At 41.5% G+C, this 20,579-nt stretch overlaps 2 protein-coding genes across 3 annotated transcripts in view; one reads left to right on the plus strand and one right to left on the minus strand.

Moving 5' to 3' along the window:
- Nucleotides 1–20,579, minus strand: part of KCNJ15 (potassium inwardly rectifying channel subfamily J member 15) — a 274,328-nt gene that overhangs the window by 99,235 nt on the left and 154,514 nt on the right. The gene's annotated exons all lie outside the window — the stretch shown is intronic.
- Nucleotides 10,928–20,579, plus strand: part of ERG (ETS transcription factor ERG) — a 106,690-nt gene continuing 97,038 nt past the window's right edge. For both annotated transcript variants that reach the window (XM_057428701.1, XM_057428703.1), the window contains exon 1: nt 10,928–11,015. In XM_057428701.1, coding sequence (XP_057284684.1) covers nt 10,977–11,015 — 39 coding nt within the window. In that variant the 5' untranslated portion in view covers nt 10,928–10,976. The remainder of the gene's footprint in view (nt 11,016–20,579) is intronic.

Below are 20,579 nucleotides of genomic sequence, written 5' to 3' on the forward strand. Positions count from 1 at the left end.
ACCCTAGGATAAAAATGGTGTTGCTGGTCATGTTGGTTGGGTTAATATTGTTCCTCGTGGAGCTCCTTTACCATTCTTAGGGTGGAGTTTCAAAGCAAGAGAAATCCTGCAAGGAGTTATTAACGGTCATCCACCATTACCCTCTTTATCATGTTTTGCTTATCCCTAAATAGAGTGCTTACCCATTCTTTCTGATGCTGACATCCCATGAGCTTATCCCCACTTTTTTGCTGATGCAGGAGTTGCCCATACATGGCTGTAGAAGGGAAGCAGGCACCATAAATGTCTTTGAAAACAAAGCTGTGCTGAAGAAATAATGGTTTGGACACCTCATCTGACTATTTGGGCAAGTGTTGTTACACTTTCAGTGAGTATCCATGGCTAGGTCAGGCCTCCTTGTGGAAAGTTTCCACATATGGGACCATATTTCATGCTCCCTGGAGCACCTTAGGTCTACAAAGCTAATGGCTTGGATGAGCCCAAATCTCTGTGGGCATTTTCTCTATGATAAGGATTATCAGTAGACTTCACTGAGTGGCTGTGCCACGTAGTTTACATTCAAACAGTCTGCTTTTGATGTATCTTCCTTCAGAAAAGTTCTTACTGAGCCCACCTTAGGGCTTGATGTGATCTTTGCTCTCTCTGCAGGACCAGCATTTCCTGCTTCACGGGTGGAAGCAGTCAGTGGGCAGCTGAACGAATTTGGCACTGGGAGCCCCACAGTGAGGTGCCACAGGAAAAGAAAAAGGTGGATGGGTGATGACTGGGGTATACAGGAGGAGGCTGGGCAGCTACAGCAGTTTCTTCCCACTGATGCTCAGAGACAGCTTCAAAGAGGGCATTCAATTGGGCTGTCTCATGGGTGAGTTCCCCAGGACACATAGTTGCCTCTCCTCTTGCAGCACCCTGGATCAACAGGAGTCCATACACACAGGAAAAAGACAGTCAAATGTGCATTTTACTGTTTAAAATGCACATTAACATGCTTTTAATATGAATTAAAACAATTATTTTCCTCAATTAAAACAAGAAGCCCCCTTCGAGAAACCTAGAGGGAGAAAAAGGAGGACAACTTCCCAGTACATATTACGGAAACATTTCTTGCATCCCCAAAGTAAGTGCTTGCATGCAACAGATTTGTTGCCAGTACATTCTGTTCCTGAGGAGCATATATGTTTCTGAAGTATGACAACTGAAGAAATTTATTGAAAGCAGAGAAAATGTTAACTATTTTTCATTTCTTGCTCGTATATTTCTAAGCTAAGTGGCATTACACTTCAGTTCTCACAAAAGATCTAATTTAAGATTCTTCAGATTTTTAACTACAGTTTTTAACTGTAACAATTAGGGACTTTTCTAGGTTTGGCAGAACTGGTGGATAATCTACAGTAAATAATATATTAGTCTAATGTACTCAGTAATTAATTGAAAGCACATGGGGTATGCAATTTCTGTTATGCAAATTTAATCAAGTAGTTATCCTTGAAAGATCTGTGAGGTGTTCACACCAATTATTGTGAGTTTTTAGAAATACTGCTGCTTTCTGCCTATTACATATATTCCATCAGTTTGTACTAGATGCTTACATGTATTTGAAAATATGAATGTCTCACCCAAATGCTGTGTGTGGTGCAAAACTCACACTGATTCTTGCCTAGCAAGAATCCATGGGCTTACTAGAAACAGATCTCTTGTGAACAAAATGAAAAATAGAGGCATTTTTGACAGCTAGAGGGCAGCTAGAGCATCTAGTCTAATCTCCTGTACATCTGTCCTCAAGGTTCTCACAGCTAATTCCGGCCTTAGAAAGTTCAGGCACCTGAACTAAGTGTAGAATGCCAGCATTGGGTAATCCGCAAATCTTTCTCAAACAAATGGTCTTAAAGTCCAAGAGGCAATGGCCAAAGAAGGGCTGAAGGAGCTCGTAACATGAACCAAGGGAGATTGATATGTAATTTGTTATTATTGAACTGGATCTGGTTGTTTTACTTTCTAAGATACTTTCATTTGCTTTTCTCTTTCAGAAAGAGATACTAGTTTTCCTTAGCTTGTGACTTCATCCTCAGAGTAATTTGTTACTAATTCTTTTGATAACAGTGAGTGCATCTTTCCACAGATGTAGTTTTAAATGGATCGTCAGTTAAAATGTTTGAAAGAGGCTTGGGCTTTAACAGTGGAATGAATGTAAATTATAAACTACCTTGTCACTATATATCTCTCCTGATGTCATCCTGTTTTTCTTCAGAAAGCCATATTTCTGTAGAGCACTAGGGTCCACAATTATAATCTCCATGCAGAAATTATGTGGTAGTTACTTTGTGGCCATGTGTTTTGCTCTTGCAGAGCTGACTGGTGGACACCTACAGTTAAGCATGGAGTTGAACTGAGTTTGAATAGTTAAATATGTAAATCCAACAAGGCAGCTCTAGCATGAAACCAAAAGGCAGCAAAGTACACCAAGCAGCAATTTGACTTGATATGGGACCTTTTCTGGTGACCTCTGTGGTTTTGCATTTGGAGAGCACAAAGTCTGGAATTCATTCATTAGCTCTCCTCTTCTTACCCTATGCATGTGTATAAGTATCCTGTAACAGGATAAGCATCAGGGAGTAATCATTATCAAACACCCCTGCATGGTATTAAGACAGTCAAAACCATGAGCTACGGAAAGTGGTTGGTGTAGTTAAATGTGTCAGACATGACTCAAAAGTCTCCTTCCCTTCTGAAGATATTACTTCATTCATGTTAACCACATTTGTAAGTCGCCTGGACTGAGGAGATAGTGTTTGGGGAATTCCAAACTCTTTTATATGCATTTGGGAATTTCAGGAATAGCTGCTCTGCATTCCACATTGATATATAATCCTCATTATTGCTTTGAATAAGAACATGGTAATTTGCCAAAAAAAAAAATTAAAAAAGTTATTGGTCAGAGGCGTACTATATAGGCAATACTAATAAAAACAAATATTTTTGGCTGTAGTCTAAAGTTCCTACTGTAAATGAGCTAATTTAGGGCTGTATCCTCCCATGAGATCATGGGCTGGAACGTGAGATAAGCAGTAGCTGCACAGATACTTTTGGGTGGTAGCAAGGAAATGTGCCTTCTCCACCAGGTCTGCATCCAAAGGGAAGGAGAGGGGAAACATTTTCTGTGTTTTCCCTGTAGGAGGATTGATGCCTTCAAGAAAAATGAATGCAGATTAGATCTGTATCCTAAAAGAATATCCTTCTTACAGCTTCAGTTTTGATGAACTCCAGGAGAGACAGACAAAGACACAGATGGCATAGACATATCTTAAAATATATGCATCCCTTTGCCCCCACAGACTGCAGTATTGCTATTAGTATAGAGCTAACTGTAAACCCCAGACATCTGTGCCTTCACAAACAGGTGGTAACACATGGCTTATTCTTCAGTTACTGACTTGCTTGCGATATTATTCAAGTTGTGGTTTCACGGTCAGCTTGAACCATGCCAAGCCCACGTCCACTGCCGACAGAGGCAAGCTTTACATACCCTCCACCCTAAGCTGGTATGGGTTCCCTCCTGCTGTGTGTTACGCCAGAGCACCATGACTTGCTGCATTGGAGAACCTGGGCTGCTGGAAGGGAGTCCCATCATAAAGGTGATTTGCTGCCAGTTAGACCAGCCCTCTGATCTGACTGACAGAAATAGTGTTAACATTGTGTGAGGGAGAGCTTATCAGCGTGAGCCGGTCATAAAACCCAAACCTCAGGAGGCTTTTCAGGAGGAGGGCTGGGCAGTGGAGTTTTCTTTATTTCCAGGAAAAGAAAAGTGAAAAATGTTTACATTTCTAGCTGCCAGAATTCAAACCCATCAACCAACCAGCCCCACTCGCTGTTGTTTTTCCCACTGATTTTTTTAAACAAATAATGGCATGTGATTAAAAACTATCAAGGAGCTGTAACTGGAAAATTATCAGTGAGTTATTCTCCTATTTAAATTGCATCTAAAGAAGTTACCATTTATTTAATGTGTTCTTAAGTACAGAAGTGTACTAGATTCACAGGTTAGGAACCTCTCCTATCCCAGATCTATTAATCCTAATTTACTACTCTACCAACCAATGCCACTTTCCATCACTTCACTCCTGCGGCTAAGCACACTGGATGGTGCACAACACATCCATCTATTTCAGTCTTGCCAAGGACAGGACAAGTACAAAAAGTTTTCATCGAGAATGCAAAGTTGTAGAGAGGTTGATTGACACATCTTTTCCTATTTTGGTTTTCTTGCGCTTTACTGTTGTTTTATTCATGTTATCCACCTGCAGTTGTGAAGTTTTACCCAAACAGCAAATACACACTGATTTCAGGTGAGCTGCCTTGGCAGTAAGCAGCATTTTGTGAATGCAGCAGGATCTTTCCTCAGGGTTTTATTGTTGAGGCTGTTAAAACGCAGAAAGGTTATAAGAAAAAAAGGGAAAAAAAAAAAAAACAACAACTCCAACCCCAAACCTGAAGTGGTTATACCCAACCACAAGTTAAACACAAAAGCTTTAAGCCATGTCAAGCAGCTCTGCTATGTAATAGCTAGCTAACTGTCCATATTGGCTGTGGGTTGGAAGAGTTGCCGTTTCAGTCTGCTCATGGGAGCCCTTGTTTATAAATGCTGAATTATAAACACTCCTGTGACTTCAGTTCTGGGCGCTTCAGTTCTTCTTCACTAGGTACTACTGGGTTTTGCTGTTTGAGACATTTCCCCCACATTTGCAGAGTGGGACGTGGTCTGCCCCAGCTCATGGCAGGGCTCCCTTCAAGGTCCACAGCAAAGCTCAGGTACCAGTAGAAGCTGCCTCTACAGTAACTTCTAAACGTGGAAGTACTATAGAAGGGGAGGCATAAGCTTACAGTTCCATGCTGTGCAAGAAGCTTCTTGTTTTGTTTGTTTGTTCAGCAGTGTCCAAATTACATACTTGTAAAAATCTTGTGCTCCTGAGTTTTGCACAGATCAGCTAAGGCAGAGTGCATGAATTACTGGCCTGCTTCAGACAGTGGCAAAAGTCCAGTTTATTTCAGTGAATAAGGATTTCACCTCTTCTCCTCTTAGTCCTGTTAAAGACTTAAAGAACTTAATGACTTAATTTCAATAAAGCCGTATGATAGGAATAAAACAGCAACAGCACCAGGGAAATGAATGATTGCACACTGGTTTTCAGTTAATGGTCCTTGTGGTTCCTCAGATTTGTAGACTACTTCTGAAGTGCAGTAAGCCTAAGTCTGTCTTAAATTTGCTATTCAAATAACATTCCCACCATAACTGGAATGATTTTAGGTGTCCACAAATCTCAGAAATCTGAAAATCGTATCTGGGGCATTCATCTACCAAAGAAGTGCAGCTCTAAGCTACAGAACTTGCACTGTTTTTACACACCACTGAGCGCAGTCTTACAGTCCTTCTTCCTTTTGACTATCACAGTCTTTCTCTCTCTTACACACTATCACCAGTGCTGGTAGGACCCAGATGCACAAAAAGAGATTTCCTGAAAAATCAATCAAGAAATGGATGTCTCAAAAGTTCTCCAACATCTGAAAAGCATCAGTTCTTATAAAATATCTGATAAGTACAGTTGCATGACAGTGTGAAGGGTCTGAAAGTCCTGCTGGCACTCACTTGGGATAGTCTGCATAACTGTTCAGGGATTCACCTCCTGTGAGTAATGGTAAACATCCTAAAGTCACGCTGGTAGAAATTCACTGCAATGCCACTCTGTATTAGTCATTGTAGCAGAGTGTGTGTGTGTGTGTGTGTGTGTGTGTGTGTGTGTGTGTGTGTGTGTGTGTGTGTGTGTGTGTGTGTGTGTGTGTGGTGTGTGTGTGTGTGTGTGTGTGTGTGTGTGTGTGTGTGTGTGTGAGTGTGTGTGTGTGTGTGTGTGTGTGTGAGTGTGTGTGTGTGTGTGTGTAACTCTCCAGTGCTGTGTGCCATTCGTAGCTTTTTGTGCTGTCTAACATTCACATATTTGTAAAGTGCAGGCCCTTAGTGTCTCAGCAGTAAGTGACACAGGGCTCTTTGGCGAGAGCTGCTGTCCTGCAGGCAGAACATTGGTGCTGCTTTCTCTCATGCAGCTGGTGCTTGTGTAACCATTTCATGTCATCCTCGGTTTTGCTGCACCAGGTATCTGGCCCAGCAATTCTGGCATCTCATTTGCCATTGATTAATCAGACCTTCATTTTCTGGTATTGAATACACACTGTGGATGTATTTTGAAAAGCATTCTCTTTACGTATAAGTACCTCAGGCTGCATTCATCCCTGGCAGAACAGCAGCATGGACCATGTTTCTTTATTAGCTGCAGCCAAGCTGTGCTCCATGTGGGCATTGCTTTGCTGGGAGTTTTGCCTGGAGCCTTTTTCCAAAGCTGACTGCCCGGTCATGCTCTCTCACAGGGCTTTAATGCAGGGTGTAGGACACATCACGAGGAACCTGCTTTATTTATTTAGGTGAGCATAGAATGCCGAATTATGGAAAATGGAACTACATATCTGTCTGCAAGGTGACATGAGTGTGAAAATATATGAGAGAGGTGTGTGTGCTGCCCCCCATATAGAGGGGATATTCACCTTCTCAGTAATTTGGCAGTATATGTGTACACTAAAAAGTCTAATCCTTTGGATACAACTTTGAAAGGGAAAACCAATGTAATCACATCTGGTGAACTCCAAAGCTGTACATAATTCTGTGACCGTTTGATGTATTTACATAACTCCAAAAACTTGGGTTGCATGCATGTGTGCACAGAAAGACAACAGACTCCATTGCTTATGTGTGTCCTCATGTGTGGGGTAGCACAGGCATACGCAGTTCTGGCTGGTCTTGTAAAATAACATGGGTTTATCTTGATATTTTAATCTGTCCTGAACATCGGACAGGATTTTGTGTCTCCTGTCTCATGAGCAACATTGCTACTCTTGCTGTTGTTCTTGTATCATACTTTCAATGGGTTAGGGGATGGAAACCAGTACCAAAAGCCATATCCTGTTGTGAGTAATTAGTACTGCCCACAGCCTGATGCCAGCTACCGTCTTTTCCTGAGGATATTGGCAGGGCATGTGAGCCTGGTCTACTGTCCCAGTAGTCTCCTGCCTTTCCTCTGGTGCCTTCTCTTCCAGCGCCCTTGGGGCATGCTCAGTACATGCTCTGTCCCCACATATAACTAAAGCACAGATTCTTTTCACTTGGTGGGAGTGTACATACACTCCGACTCCACCGAGAAGCCATTTCTTGCCTGCCCATGCTGCTCTGCAGCCCACAGCAGCTCTGCAGCTCTGGCTGGGTGACTGGGTATGCACAGTCCCACTGGTTATACTGACCTAATGACCTAGTATTTGTTTTACGTGGTGGGCAGGTTTCCTGTTATGCGACAGGGCCTGTTTCCTTTTCAATCATATGATGGACTTACATCTGGCAAGGAGGAGGGTTGTCCTGGGTTCAACAGTAGCAGTCATTTTTCTCCTTCTTGGTAGCTGGTGCAGTGCTGTGTTTTGACTTTCGGCCTGGGAACAGAGCTGATAACAATGATGTTTTTGGTTTGGCCAAGGACTTTGTGAGCCTCATGCTCTGCCAGGGAGGAGGGAAAGCCGGGAGGAAGCAGAGATAGGACACCTGACCCAAACTGACCAAAGAGGTATTCCATACCACAGCACGTCATGCCCAGGATGTAACTGGGAGTTAGCCGGAAGGGCTGGGAGACTGCAGGGTTGGAGGAGGTATCGGTCAGAGCTTGGTCGGGCTGGGGGCCGAGTTATCGGTCAGCTGGTGCTGAGGTGTTGTATTCTCTTCCCTTGTTATTTCCTGTATCACTGTTATCATTGGTGGTAGCAGTAGTGATTTGTGTTATACCTTAGTTACTAAACTGTTCTCATCTCAACCCGTGAGAGTTGCATTCTTTTTGATTCTCCTCTCTGTCCCTTCAGGAGTAGGGGAAGGGAAAGAAGGGGGGGAGTGAGTGAATGAGCTGCCTGACTGGGTTTAAACCACGACAAGGGTCCATCCTTTGGGTGCTGCCAGGAGTACTGCTGCTGTTTCTCTGCTCACTATGGCTACAAATATATCCTTCCAGGGCTAAGCCCTAAATCAGGAAGGCAGTTAATGAAGTGCTTTACTTTCAGTTTGTGTTATCATTTCCTTGTTTCGATTTCCTGAAAAGAGATGTCTCCGTAAACCAGACTTTAGTGTCATTTTGGCTCTTGCATTAGAGTCATGCTAGCCAGTGGCTGCATGGCAAAATCTACAGCCACGTGTAGACTCTGTGACAAACTGTCAAGCACAAACATGACCAGCATGAAATTTGGGCTGGGGGTGGGGGAGGTTCTGGCAATAAATACCATCTGGTTCAGCAAGTTAGTACCAGATGTCTGGAAGCTTCCAATTCCAGCCAGTAAAGGTGGAGCTGAAATAATTAAAATTATATTGCTGCTTGGAAAAGGCAAGAAAAGCGTTTTTAACAATGATTTCCAGAAGTAAAAGGGCAAAAGTCATGCTTTTTGCAAACTAGAACATGTCCTACTTTTGAGTGGTTATAGATGAATATCCAGGTGAAAAAGAATACACTGCCAAAGGTTGTGTTTAAAGCAGAATTTTCTCCCTTTTAGAATCACTGCTACACAGCAGTATGGGGAAAAGTCAAGTAGCCAGAACAGTTGCATATGCATCTTTCCAACTCATATTGACTAAGATTTGCTTGTCTTCGATTCCCATACCATGTGGTGTAGAGTTGGCAACTGTTTTGCAAATGTTGTCCGTCATTTTCTCTTCTGTAAAGAATCCATCTTCTTGTGGAAAAGATGAAATAAGAATGGGCCTGGCGTAGCTTAAACAACTTCTCTTACACACCAATAGCTTCCTAAGCACCAAATCCTGCTTTTGTTGGGTGAACCACACAGGCAGGGAGAGCTCAGAAGAGGCAGAAATCCCTGCAGCACTGTCAGGTGTTGCCAGCTCAGCAGCTGTAGAAGGCTAGGAGTCTTGCATGATCCATCTTCACCACAATGCGAGATGGCATGTACTTGGTCCTGGTAAGGGGACAGGCTTCAGGACAGGGTACAAGCAGCATTTTGGGGGGACAAAAAGGGGTGGAGGTAACCAGCCCTGCAAGAAGCATCGTAGCCCCTACTCTGTTGTGGGAAGTTATTTCCTGAATTGTATCTAAACCCACCTCTCTTCTGAGACCTGGGTTAATGGAGTAAAATGCATCAGTAGGGAGGAGAGGCACAGTGCATACTTGCACGCTGAGCAAAGACTTAGAGAGACAGAAATAGACGCTGATGAGGCACAAGTGCCCACTTCCCTGGGTAAGCTTCTTTGCTGGGGGTGAGGTACCGTTACGGCAACCCAGTGATGAAAGTATGCAAACTGTGAAAACATGATCTAACACTGGGTTCAAAATATTTTTCTGTTCAGTTTAAATGAAATTTAGTAGTTTCCAGATCCTGTGCATGATGTTTTGAAAGCTTAAAATACGAATCCCATAAATCCAATGAATAACATGGCAGGCGTGGATTTACTAGAGAAGGGAGGAAAAGAACTGAAAGGCCTGTCAGTGCTGTTAGTGTTTCTATATGACTTAAATCTGAACAACATTGCTGTTGAAAGTTTGCTTTTACCAAAACAAGTGCCTATTGCTTTTGAAGATATTTAAGTCTATGGAAAGAAAAATCTTCTATTAAAACCATTACATCAGTATTGCATTTGATACTCATAGGTAGCTGAGGAAAATGGGAATTTGGCCTGTTTGGGGGTTTCTCTAATAGGCCATCAAATTAAGTACTTAGTTTTCATGGGTTTGAAGGGGGTACAAAAAGCTGGCTTTTCTAAGTAGTATGGGGGAAGTGTACCAAGATCTAAATGGTGATACCTTGCACTGTGTAGTGCCATAGTTTATAGATGGTTCCCTTGTATCATGAAGACTGTTTCTGGGGCAAGCTGCAACTCAGTATTAGTCACCATATCAATATTTCTCCTGAGTAAATAGGTAAAAGCTATCTGCAGTTTGATTTGTAAGCTAGTGTAGATGTGGGGACAGATAATGAAATAAAATAGCCAATGCTGAGGAAAGAGAATTCTCTTTTCTGATAGTGGCTTGCTGCTTTAAAACATGAAAGAAGTTCAGGGTCATGGGCAAAAGGAAACCTCTTGCATGAGAAATGGGAATTTCCAGGCTTTTAGGGAGAATGCAGAAAAAGCCAGATTACTTCAGATGATATTCACGTTCCTACATTTTTCCATGCTTTCTAGTTCTTTGACTTATCAATCTCAATTTTTTAGCAGTTATTTGATGTTCTAGTTACTCAGCAGTACTCTATTTATAGTGTATATTGTTATTAAATTTTTTTAATGGTCACCCACCCTTGCACATACAGACAAATGCACCCTGCCTGCCCAAACCCGTAGGTATTTTATGACCGGACATGGATAAGGGATCCCAGAAGATTCATGCTCTGAAGTGCTGTTAATTGAGAGGATGGATGAGATTTGCAGCTCTTGTAAATGGGCACGACTTCAGTGAAATGATATTTATTTATATCAGTTCCAGATCTGTTCCAATCCTGCTGTATATTTCTGAGTTCGGAAGAAGGGATTGTGGAAATTTCTGGTATCTTGAGTGAATAATGGGGCTGTGCAGGGCAGAGCACATCCCAAAGTTCTTATTTTAGGAAAATCCTGAATTACAGATAAAGACCAATTTTCCAGGAGAATTTCAGAGCCAACTGTTTTCTCCTGTATGAAATACATGATAAACAGATGGTATAGAAACAGAAACACCTTGGAGTTTCAACTGTACTGGTCCTCAAGTAGGTCTGGGGAAGGAAAGATGCTTATCAGTCTATAAAAAGATAAGAGATTTATACTGAAAATAAGCTTTTAAAATATAATCATATGACTTCTGTTTCTTTGCTTATGCAGCTGCCTTGGGATCTGAGCTCCTGGTAAACACATTGGCCTGTTAAAGGACATGATTCAGACTGTCCCAGATCCAGCAGCTCACATCAAGGTTAGTTTCCTGTTTATTGTGAGTCCTCAGAGTCATAAGATTAAAGAATATGTATACATACCGTAGATTTTCTTGCATGTTTATAAATTGTGCTACTGCACAAAACTGCTCTTTCATTGCTCAATATTTATGTTATTGTCTGAGTCAGTCCTCCAGACTTTGTTGCTGACACCTGTACTGAGGTGCTCTGAAGTATGTGGAGATTTTAAGGATAAGTTCTTCTAACATTAAAACTCCTTGATGGTCCTTTAATATTTAGTACGCTTGATAAAATACACCCACTTGAAAAATACTAAATTCATATGTCCCCAGTTTTGTGCCACAGAAGCCAGTGGCAAAGATTAACTTGGAGAATGAAAATGAGCATAATGCAACAATTCAAAGGCAAACAAGCATCCCTTTGAAAAGATTTGTGGATCATTTTATGTAAATTGTAGGAGAATAGATACTGAACTGTGCTATTGCCTTAAAAAACACATTCTTCTGCCACATTTCAGAAGGTGGCATACTGTTTTTCTGGTATTGTTACTATTACTTGTTACTGTGCTTTTCCTGTCATTCTTCAGTGAAGATTTGGAGCCTGCTAACCTCAGCAGGTGCAGCTAATGTTGTGTTGCTAAGAACAAGGCATTTTGGGGTATTGTACATAAACAACATCTGAGCCTTGCAAAGTGACTGATTTGGGGGTCACTATTCCTGACTCGCTATTTCATCATCTAGAGGTTTTGTTTGGAAACAGTTTCCTGACTGCTTCTAGAGAAGAACAGTAATTCCCTTTTGCAGAGTAAGAAGACATTCGTATAGCAATGTCTTAGGTGGGAAGAGCCATCTGATCCTCATATACAAACAGCATGTTTCTCATTCACATGGATTTTGCCGTCTGAAGATACTGCCGGTGTAATAAGATTGCTGTAATCAAATAAATAGATCAGCCATGTTAAGTGGACTGTAAGTGAAGAGTTTTCTTTTATTCTTTCTGACTGCCTTTTTCTCTATCTTTCTGTCTTTTCTTGAGGTCACATTTTCTCCAATTTCTCATCTTCTTTAATGGAGTTTCTTTTCAGTTGATTTCTATCTACCAGCTCCCTACAGAAAAACTTAATTTTACAACTTATATTTAACTGAAAAAAATGAAATATTAAACAACTCATTTTTTTTCCATGAAAGGGTAGTGAATGAAAGAAGCACTCTGTATATCTTCCTGCAACATTTTTGGATTGTGTTTAGATACTAAGATGATTGGCAGCAGTGGGAGAGCTCATCCCTTCCCTCTCTCCAAAACCCAGCACTTTCACAGCCTTCTGGTCCTCAGTTGTTTTTATGGAAAGAGCAGAAAAGCACACACACTCCCCCCATAAGAAGTCTTGCTTCAACATGTCTCATCACCTGGATTTCAACCAGTAAGACTTCAAAAAATTGAAGGGGATTTAGTACCTCTTCATGCTGCATATCTGCAGTACCAGAAATAACATTAAGAAGAACTCACTTTCATGCTTTCTGCCAAAACTGGTGTCTGAAGTAGTTGGGGTTTTTAACCATGGGAGATAGAGTTTGAGAGGGCAGGGCTGGGCAGTGCATCTTATTACAGCATGTAAAAGAGCCTCATAAAAATCTCTGTAATGCTGTGTTCAAGGGAATTTGCAGAAACCTATTTTCAGCAGATCATCACACAGAAGTTGCTCTTACATTGAAAAGGGTGTGAGGAAGGCAATTACTTTAATACTGTGTTTGGTATAGGAAAGCTAGACAACTAGACATCAAATCCTTCACATTTCTGTTTATGTCATTAGGGTCCACTTCAGTCTAAACACATTCTTCAGAAAGCCGCCATGGATGCTCTGTTTTGGCTTTAAGGGTGGACATAACTATGGTCTTAAAAATAAGTCATGAAAAAATATAGTGCATAGGATGTGGGAAAGACTGTTTGGTGTGATGGCCTTTTCTTTCTCTCGTTGTGGTGATATAGAAGGGACAGACTGGGTTCATTACGGTCATCCTTGGTATGGTTTTGTTTAATTGACTGTACTGCATCAGGTCATATGGTATTGCTTCTTCTGTTTTCTCAAATAAGCAGACACAGCCTCATTCATGCACATTTAGAGCTGCAACATTGAAGACTGCTTTCTAGGAAGTGTCTGAATTGCTAAGATTTGACAGATTTTAAGATTTCAGTTTTCTGCCTGAACATGTGCAGAAAATTAATGTGAAAGAGACATGGATATGGCAACATGAATATTCAGAGACATCTTTCTTGCAGAAAGGGTGATTTCATTTGCATTTATGTGAATTTTTATGTGTGCTATATTCTGAAATCAGCCTTTCCCACTATCAGAAGAAAATGTAACCATCACAGGTTTTGTGCTCCATTCCTGAATGAGAAATGATAAGAGCTAAATTCCAACACCCAGGCAGATCCTGTCCAATTTTGGGAAAATGTTTTGAAAGTCTCAATGTATATGTCCTTATTCTGGTTGGGCAGCTTCATTCCATAGCTACTAAAGATTAAACTTTACATTCTTCAGCTTGAATGAAGCATCCATAATTGATACGGTGAACTTGTGTTCCTGTTGCTCCCTAATGTACAGTTTTCACTTCAGTCACAGTCTCACATTTTGCCCAAGTGTGAAGGAAAGAAACATTTGATGTGGATGAGAAAAAAAGGACTTTTAGTTCCAGTTCAGCAAAATGTGGGGAATTTTGACCTTCATTTTTGATCAGCTTTACACATTTAGTGCCTGTGAGAGGGCTGAAATAAGCAAGACAACTCACATTAATAAAGTTCAGTGTGCCCCCAATGGTTTGTGAGATCAGCACCTTAGTTTAGTAAGATTTGCTACTCCTAAGGCTCAAAATAGTGTCATTCGTCTGGATTAGTGGCAAACTGTTAAGAAAAGAAGAGTTAACTTGATTTAAAGCAAGACAAATTAATTCTTGTTATCCAGTATCCCTAATTAAAATGAAAAAAATATTTTGGGGCAGTTTTTGGTAGTTGAAAGGGCTTGGGTACAAGATGTTCATGTTTATACCAAGCTTTGTGTATTCCCTCACTCTTCCAGAATGGGTTTTCTCTAAAGAGTCTGCACACTGGAGAGGAGTTTGTAGACAGGACTTTGCAACCAGCTCTGTCCTCACCTCTCACCCTGCCCATGCCACTGAAAGGGGATGCTGTTTTAATTGGGAGATAAAAAAAAATCCAATATTAAGCATAATAATGAGAATTTTGTTTATGGTGTCAGGGGATGAGGGTCCTTTTGTCACCACAGAAGTTTTCAAGCACTGTTTTCATGACAGAAAAGGTTGATCCCTATCCTATGTACAGCAAGGGTCACTTTTAGAAATGCACCTTTGTATGGGCAAGGCTGTCGTTTACACAGGTTTTAATGTGTTATTTTTGTCCTGTTACTCATCAAACTAGTTCTTACAACAGCAGTCACAGAAACACTGTGCAAATGCTACCTGAGCTTTGCATGATTTGTTTTTAGTGATTTATGCTTTGTGAATATTGACTATTCAGTAAGACTTTTAATTTTTTTAAGGGTTAAAATCTGCTTCAGCAGCCTTACTTGGAAAGATCAGAGTCTTGTATGATTTTATTCAGCTTTTGCCATCATGTATGGAGATTTTGTGGAACCATTTCTCAGGAAAATATGGGTTACTGCTATTCCTTTTCCCCTCACTGGGAGAGGAAGAAAGAGTCCAGAGTATGGCTTGTAAGAAATTACTGTATTTATCAGGAATGGTGTCTAACCTGGAAGATTTGGTCTGTGTATATGTAGATGGTCTGATTTTTCTGTTCCTTCATAATGGTTTTGAGATATGGGGAGGCTGAAGAGACAGGTGAAAGGCAGCAGCTGAACAGCGGTGCTTGTGGATTCCATAGATGCCTTTGCCTTCTGGAAGCTGAAGAACAGGGACACTTTATGTCCCAGGGGGCTTAAGCAAAGAGGACAATTCTTATAAAAAATTCTCAAAGGGCATCAAGCACTTTGAGCCAAGTTCATCTGGTTTGTATATGTAAAACCTTATTTGTTCTGTGGATGAAACTAGAGATTTTTGCCTCTGAATCTATGAAATAGGGGTACAAAATCTGAAAGCTATACCTAACATTACAGTGAAGAAAAACCTGGTTTCTCAGAAGAAATAGAAGAATTACTCCATAGCTGTTTCTGAAAACTACTCCTATATTTAGCCCTTATGTGCCTGGCCTGTTAATTGGGTGGCATATGCAAGTTTCCATGAACAGCATCCTATATTGTCATTGGAAATACTACAAAACCTGATCCTAGAGCTCCTTTATTGGCCAAAGAGTATGTTGGATTTCAAATTGTGGCAGTTTAAAGATGCTGCTGGATGTACCTAATCTGTTGTGTTATGGTTAAATCTATTTGGTTTTGATTTGTTTTGTTTTGTTTTTTTTTTAACTGGTATTATTCATTAAGGAGCATAGTCTGGGTCTGATATAATCTGTTATTTTTCCTGGAATTGTAGAGCCTCTAAATAGGATCCAAGACTTCATTATGCTGTGAGTCTCATATGCACAATACAGTCTCTGCCTGAGTAGGCAAGGGGGACAAGGAGGGAAGGAGGATAGAATTACTGTTATCCTCTAGGATAAGGAGGATAAAACCAGGCTTTTCCTCCCACCTCTTTTTAGAGTCTCGACTAAGCTAGGAGCCTAGTCTTTGTGGATTCTTTGCATTGCTAAAGCACTTCTTTCATTGCTTACAAAATTGTATTTGGGCAGCTCAGCTAAAATCTAAGCCAAAGATGCAAAGGGCTTTGCCCGAAGTCACATGTAAAGTAAGCTAATGGCAGACACATTGCAGCATTGTTTAGTAGGCGATCCAGATGGAATATGTAATGCTACTGTATCACTGTTTGTCACCACTGGAGTCAATTTGATAACATACTCCCATCCCCTCCAAAAAAATATGGAATAACTCCTCCTGATAGTTGTTGGCTAATGAGCCAAACCTCCTACAGCTAGGAACTGGTGATCAACCAGTGGATGTATTGCCTGCAAAGGCCTTTAGGCATGAGAAAGTGCCTTTAGCGCCAGTGCACAGAGGTGAACAAGCTACTGTAAGTTATATGGGCTGAAAACTTGCTGCTTGACAGCTGCTCTGGTATAAATGCTGCATGCAGGCTGTCATCTCATGGGTTACAAATGTCCCTCGGTGACAGATGTGAAAAGCATCAGTATCAGCAGTCCCCAAAGCTGAATAGCTTTAAGTCCCATCCCCTTTGCTTACCCCTCACTGTGTACTTCATTCATTATTCTGGCAAAACTTTAAAAGCTCTTCCTCTGCTTTTGTACTGACAGGGTAACACCACTGTTTCAATTTCTTACTAATTATGCTAGCTGAATCATAGTTACTAAGTCTTGTTTGAACGATAGCCATGGTTTACTCTGGGTTCCTCATAAAACAAACGAACTGAGTTTATCACGAATGTGGCTGACACTCCTTCACGCTAGCACTCGTTCACCACGGCCCCGAACCAGCAGGCTTAAAAATCTGATGCATTATTTCCATCCCCTGTCAGCATGCATCAGTTACCTGTAACAATGCCAGAATCACTGCTGTATTTGAATGATAGAATCTCCTGATAAGCAGAACTTGTGATTTACTTTTCAGAAATTTAGAATTCTGGACTGCAAGAAAATGATTGTCATAGCATTTATATGAGTAAAGTGGGTTTTTTTATCTTTTCTCTTGAACTTTACCTCTTCTCTCTGCCTAAGCAAATACCTCCTTGCTAAGGGAAAAGAGAGATAATGGCTTCTGTGTACTATAATTAATGAACTTTCAGCAATTCAGAGCAAATCCAAGATTGCTGCCAACAGCCAGATGGAAAACAGTGTTAATGACATGTTCAAAGAAAAAGTATGCTGTTTTGATAGGGGATGGTTTAGGGACTTTAATCTCTATTGTTCTGGGGACTAATGGCATGGATAATTCCTTAAGTGAAGCAATTTTTAAACAAAAAATTATCTTTTTCCATAAGCAGGAAAGAGCAAACTAAAGAGTACCAAATGCATTTTCAATGCTTCGGCTGATATATATGCCTTATACTAACCCTTTTTTATGTGGAGTCAGATGTGCTTAAATCTCATTTCTGCAGTCTGCCAGATCATTAAAAGTCTGGACATTACTACTGCTGATGGGTAGAAATCAAAAAATTGGTGGTCATGGAAACTAGAGCCAGAGTGGCAAGATGAGGGTGGGGAGAAGTTACAAGAAGTTGGGAAGAACAGGCAAGACAGACAGGTACAGAACAATGAGTTAGGCTTTAGAGAAACTGCAAAATAAGATTCCTCCACTTCCTCTGCCAAAGAGCCTGGGTTGGGACTGAAGACTCCCAGATCTCAGGCTTGTTTTGCTGCCTGTAAATCTCTCTGCCAAAGTAGGTGGTCCTTAGGTCCTGGCTATCCCAATAGACAGGGCCAGCAACTCCACGTGTCTCTGTCCATGCTGCATTACATGCCTTCAAGGCCCTGACTTTTGCATGTGGCCACAGTGAGAGTGATGAAGGGAAGGGGTGCAAGAAAGTCTGCCTTGGGAGCTCCACCAGTGCGGTACTTGGGCAGCCTTGGGACTCTGAGAGGCTGTAATGGCAGTTTCCTCCTTCTTTGACAAGCGGTTACAGAAACAACTTGCCCAGGAATATCGTCACACAAATCTACAGTGCAAATGCTAAAGATGTGTAGAGATTATCTCCCAGTGAGTCAGAGATTATTATTTAATGTACATTTTCATTTTCCCTTGATCTGGTTACAAATATCCTAAACAATGGGTCATGTTTAACCTTTCTTGAGACATTATTCCCCATGACTCATTACTGTGAAGAATCTTTTCATATTCAGCCACCCTGCTCCCCTCTTTAACCAGCTTTTTTTTATCTACTCTGTACAGATCCAAACTCCTTAATTTCACAGTACTTTTGTTCCTCCTCACCTTCCTGAAGAGGGAGATTTATAGAGAGAGCTCACAGGAGGTTGCCAAGCATCCTACAGCCTGTCCTCATTAGTTCTGGTCACAGTCTGTTTCAGGTGATGGGGGCCAGGCAGCCTTCCCCACCTCAGCACTGTAGCTGCATTCAGCCCTGCCTTCAGCTGTACTTGTTGCCTGGTCACGAATCACCATGTTGTTATCCTTCTGATAATGCCTTCTAGAACTAAAAAGCATACTCCAGGGGCTCTTGTTCCAGTAGACTACAGACAGGGAGAGAGGCTTCTCCTGGGCTTGGTGTGTATTTTGTCTGCTCCAAAAGGGATCTCTTACCTCTCTCGCTCTTCCTCCCTTGCCTACCCCCTTCCTTTCCCCCCATTAAAAATCTCATCAAATACTTGTACTGACAACCCATCTCCTTAAATCTGAAATCTTATTTCATTATTTCCAGCCCATGTTCTAGTCTCCTCAAGTCCCTTTTGGATTGTTTCACCAATCCCGTTGGTGTCTCAAAGTTGACTTTAGGGTGTAATATCTTTTACTGATGTGTTGTTTAATCCCCTTCTTTAGATTTTTAATACAGACATTACCTCAGAAAGTTATGGGCATTTGATTAGATACTTTCCACGAACTTGCTGTTTTATCATTTGCTGTAAGTCTTTGCCCGTTATTCTGTAGGACATTTTCAGCTCTTAGTCTTCTTTCCCAAGACAATTCCAGTTCCTGTTGTGAAAAATATTTCTTCTTTGGCTCAAGTCAGTAGCTAATATTTGGGTACTTCTAGGCATGTTTCATTAGAAAAGGTAACTGATCCTATACCATATGTATGTTCTTGGTGCAATTTTGTTTATCAGAAAGTTTGTCCTGTCCTTTTTTGCCCTAGAAGAACAGAAAGGAAGACAGGACGACTGCTGTTCCCCTAAATTCCCACATCTGACTTACTAGCAAGCCCTGTTCCCAATAGGCTCTACAGTGTGCTCCATTCACTAGCAGGTCGTTCTCTGAAATACAGGTTTTTTGCTGCCTAATAGCCTGCAAAACCCAAGTGTTACTTCCATATTTACCACATGACTGAATTCAATGTGGTTGAGTTCTACTGTATTACATCCCCTACATCCCTAGGCCAGTACTTCTGTTGCTTCTAGTGCCTTTTTTTTTGTGACATGAAAGGGATCAATTTATTCTGCTGCTGAGGCCTGCAAAGAGCGTTTGGCATGTGCATTGTATATTCCATATATATATGTGATTACCTACCAAATAGAAACTTGATGGCAGTCATTATCACGTCCTTGCAGAGCAGTAAAGGTTTGGTAGGATACTGTAACCTGCTACTTGAAATTCAGCAAAGTAGCATTCAAAAGGAGGTAGATAAGTCTGCAATGTGCTGTGAGCCTTCCAGGGTGAGCTGACATAATTATTTGTCCATACTGCCTTGGTCATATATAGAGATTTTCCAAGAACCCAGAAACCTGGCATGTCAGGGCTGTGAATAATGCAGGAGGAATCCTGCAAACGTGAGAACTCCTGTGTCCAGCATGGCCAGCCCGTGGGCCGAGCGCTGCCTGTGCTTCTTGGGTAGGTGTCAGAAGGAGCGGTGCGGTATGTTGGCTTAAATCAATGGCAGTCTCACTGCAGCAAAAAATATGAACATGACCAAACATTGTTGCTGCTGTCCTTAAGAGAAAGGCTGGGAATAGGAAAGAGAGCTTTGTGCAACCCTTTTGACCTCTGTTTTTTTATGTTTTCTGCTCTGCCATGGGGCCTGGCATTGTGAATGGTAACACTGCTTCATGACATAAGGGGAGGAAAAATAGGATAAGGTGGGATAACATTAAAATGGAAGATTTTAATGGAAGATTTTAATGGGAGAGCCTGAGGATATGCTGGATGAAACACCTAACTTTACATGCTTTTTGGTTGGTATTTAAGCAGTTTCTGGGTCCCCTGTTAAAAAATAGGGGAGACCTATACTGGGAAGGGGCGAATTGTCCTTGGCGAGCACTAGTATCTTTCCACTGCTTACATGGGGACTCACTCAGAGTACATTAAGCACGAGGTGACTTGTAGGTAGCTCTTCATTATACGGGCTGAATCCTGTCTACATGCAGTGTCTTCAATATGTAACAGAGGACTAGGGGTACACCCAGGCTTTTTCAGAATAAGCCAGCTCCAAATCCAAAAGGAATATAAACACATCAAGATGAAATTTTACACAACTGTAGTAATACTTTGGAATGCAGGGAGCAGATGGTAGGCCATGCAGGAGCAGCCATGCCCCAAACCTGAGTTAATATCTCTGAATGGCAGGGTAGGACACAGACTTGTGTGGCAGGACCACAGGTGATGTCTGAAGACACTTGGGACACAGTCCGTGCTTCCTTGTTGACAGGAGATGGTCTAAGCTGCCTTCCTCCCAGCCTCCAAGCTTCCTTGCAAAGGAACCTGCTTAGGTGAGCAGGTGGCTCCTGTAGGACTACTCTATGGAGATCTGGGGAGAAGGGCTACAGAGCACAGCGTGCTGCATGGCACAGACCCAGCTGGCAGACGTATCCAGGTGTGGGACAGCAGAGATTCCCTACCCAACATTTAGACTAAGAGTCCCTCAAAATGAACA

The sequence above is a fragment of the Pezoporus wallicus genome, unplaced genomic scaffold (genome assembly GCF_028554395.1).
Source record: "Pezoporus wallicus isolate ANWC-B61680 ecotype Strahan unplaced genomic scaffold, APGP_CSIRO_Pwel_v1 contig_8746, whole genome shotgun sequence".
Taxonomy (NCBI): domain Eukaryota; kingdom Metazoa; phylum Chordata; class Aves; order Psittaciformes; family Psittacidae; genus Pezoporus; species Pezoporus wallicus.